General features: G+C 44.2%; 1 protein-coding gene across 7 annotated transcripts in view; it reads right to left on the bottom strand.

The window, feature by feature from the left end:
* LOC137621440 (transcription factor 12-like) overlaps positions 1 to 1,956 on the bottom strand; it is a 336,645-nt gene extending 334,689 nt beyond the window's left edge. For 3 of the 7 annotated variants that reach the window (XM_068351740.1, XM_068351743.1, XM_068351744.1), the window contains exon 1: positions 911 to 1,673. In XM_068351740.1, the coding sequence (XP_068207841.1) occupies positions 911 to 1,570 (660 nt within the window). In that variant the 5' untranslated portion in view covers positions 1,571 to 1,673. Of the gene's footprint in view, positions 1 to 910 lie in introns of all 7 variants that reach the window. The other 4 variants (XM_068351741.1, XM_068351739.1, XM_068351738.1 and 1 more) reach the window with 4 other exon arrangements.
* Positions 1,957 to 2,500: the final 544 nt, after the last annotated feature.

Below are 2,500 nucleotides of genomic sequence, written 5' to 3'. Positions count from 1 at the left end.
AAGCATATAGAAATATCATACTTCTTGCAGGCCTATCTGCTAGCTCAATGTAAAGAAAAAAAAATCACATTTCATTATGTAACTAAACTTTTCAATTTTCAATTCTAGATATATTACACTTTTCTAGGAACAGCAAAGATATTATGTTTCCGTGACTTACTGCAGTATTTTGAGAGCTGATTTACACATTACTACATTTTGGGACAGGATTTGATACGTGATTTATGCTCATGAAAAATATATGATGACCTTAATGAAACAAATGACATCTATGGAATATATATGATGATCTAAGGATACAATTAAATGAAATCTATGGAAAATATATGATGACCTTTAGGAAACAATTAAATGACATCTATGGAAAATATATGATTATATTAAGGAAACAATTAAATGACATCAATGGAAAATATATGATGATATTAAGGAAACAATAAAATGACATATATATATGGAAAATATATGATTATATTAAGGAAACAATTAAATGACATCAATGGAAAATATATGATGATATTAAGGAAACAATAAAATGACATATATATATGGAAAATATATGATGATCTTAAGGAAACAATTAAATGACATCTGTGGAAAATATATGATGATCTTCAGGAAACAATTAAATGACATCTATGGACAATATATAATGACCTTATAAAACAGCTAAATGACACCTATGGAAAATAAATGATGACCTCAAGGTAACAATTAAATGACACCTATGGAATGTATATAATGATTTCAATGGAACAACTATGAAATATATATGATGACTTTAAAGGAACAACTAAATAACACCTATGGAAAATATATAATGACCCTTAGGAAACCACAAAATGACACCCAAACTGGAACGGGAACGCAAAGCCACCAGTGAATCCCTGGAATGCCCAACAAGAATTACCTGGAACGGAAAAGTGAGAGCCGAGAAGGGCGACGGGAAGACATCTCGATGTTCCGGCGGGTGAAGATGATGCGCCTGAGGGGCTGCGGGGTGATGGTGATGATGGGCACTCGAGCTCAACCCTGCGGAGGACGAGGAATACAACGTCGGAGGGTAGAGGTTCGTCGTCGAGGGCAAGGTATAAGGCCCGGTGGGTAGGCTGTAGGGGTCAGGATCCAGAGGATCCTCCGATTTGACAATCCCGCCCGCGGCGGCCGTGCCGCTCCCACCGAGGCTTCCCCCGTGGGTGACGCCCGAGGAGGGAAGGTTACAGGACGTCGAGGATGATGAGGAAGATGGGGGAAGCAAGGCGACAGCTGCAGGAAGGCCTCCCGAAAGTCCATCATTCACCTGCTGCTGCTGTTGATGTTGTAGGAGAGGATCCGACGCCCCGGAGGCCTGAGGGCCTCCTGCCCCGTCCCCATCGCGATCGACGTAAGCATTAGCACCGGCCCCTCCTTCGTCACAACCGTTCAGGAGAGGAGCAACGCACGGGCTCTTGGCAGCGCCCCTGGGAGAGGTGTGTGAGAGCGTGGAATTGTTGCCCCCCGCCAGCATAGTGCCAGAAGGCTCGACCAACAGGGCGGCAAAGGAGCGCTCGCTTAATCCCGGCTCAAGCATGCTAAACTAAGGCACCCTATAAACCTTGATTGCTCTACCACACTGCACACATACACAAGAGGGCACGGCAATGCTCCTTCGACGCTCACATAAAGCATAGGCACTTTAAAAAACGGAGGGGGGAGGGGGGGAGGGGGTCAGATATCGAAGGAACTATTACGCACATACACTGTAATCATATACTTCCAGAGACGCCACGCCAGTACTCATTTCTGATAATCATAAACAAACACAAAGCGAATATTCAAACTGCAGTTGAAGTACCATGTTGCTCCTAACACAAACAGGCCCGAAGAAAAGTTCTCTTTTATCCATATCCCAGAATCACCACTTCAAACCTCTTCACCAGTGATCTATTCGGTTCTAGCTATTACTAATTTGCATAAGCATTTTTCGAAAGGAATGCATAAAAAAATTAATCCCCCTTTAGCAACTGTAAAACAAACACTTTAACAAAACATGTCACTCGAAATTAAATCAAAACATTTCACTTTCGTGACAAGTAACACTCGAGGTCAAAGGTCAACCTGGAGGAGGAGGAGCAGCAGCACCAACACCAGTCCCGTCATCCGGCCGAGCGAAGTGAGACACCGTCAGGTTTGCCCTTCTCCGTTCCTTGAAAAGCCATCGCCGCTTCAACAGGATAATGACACCTCTCACCCACTCGACGAGTGAACAAACAGTGGCGGAAAATGCATAATAATCTTTTAAGGTTAATAATTCTGCACCCGGCAGCAGACAGACTGCCTCGGAGAAGGGGGGGATCACCGCACACAGGATACACTACGACACGCGTGCCAGGAAGGATCGGGGGAACTGACGGCGGCCGCGTTTCTCCTGATGGAGGAAGAGATAGTGGTAATGGAGGACGCAGATGGCAAGTCCTACTTGTAGTAGTAGTAGTGGGGGTCGCACTAGCAAACTGACAGC

The sequence above is a fragment of the Palaemon carinicauda genome, chromosome 28, assembly GCF_036898095.1.
Source record: "Palaemon carinicauda isolate YSFRI2023 chromosome 28, ASM3689809v2, whole genome shotgun sequence".
In the NCBI taxonomy this organism is placed as follows: Eukaryota; Metazoa; Arthropoda; class Malacostraca; order Decapoda; family Palaemonidae; genus Palaemon; species Palaemon carinicauda.
This window is presented reverse-complemented; position numbering and strand designations above follow the sequence as displayed.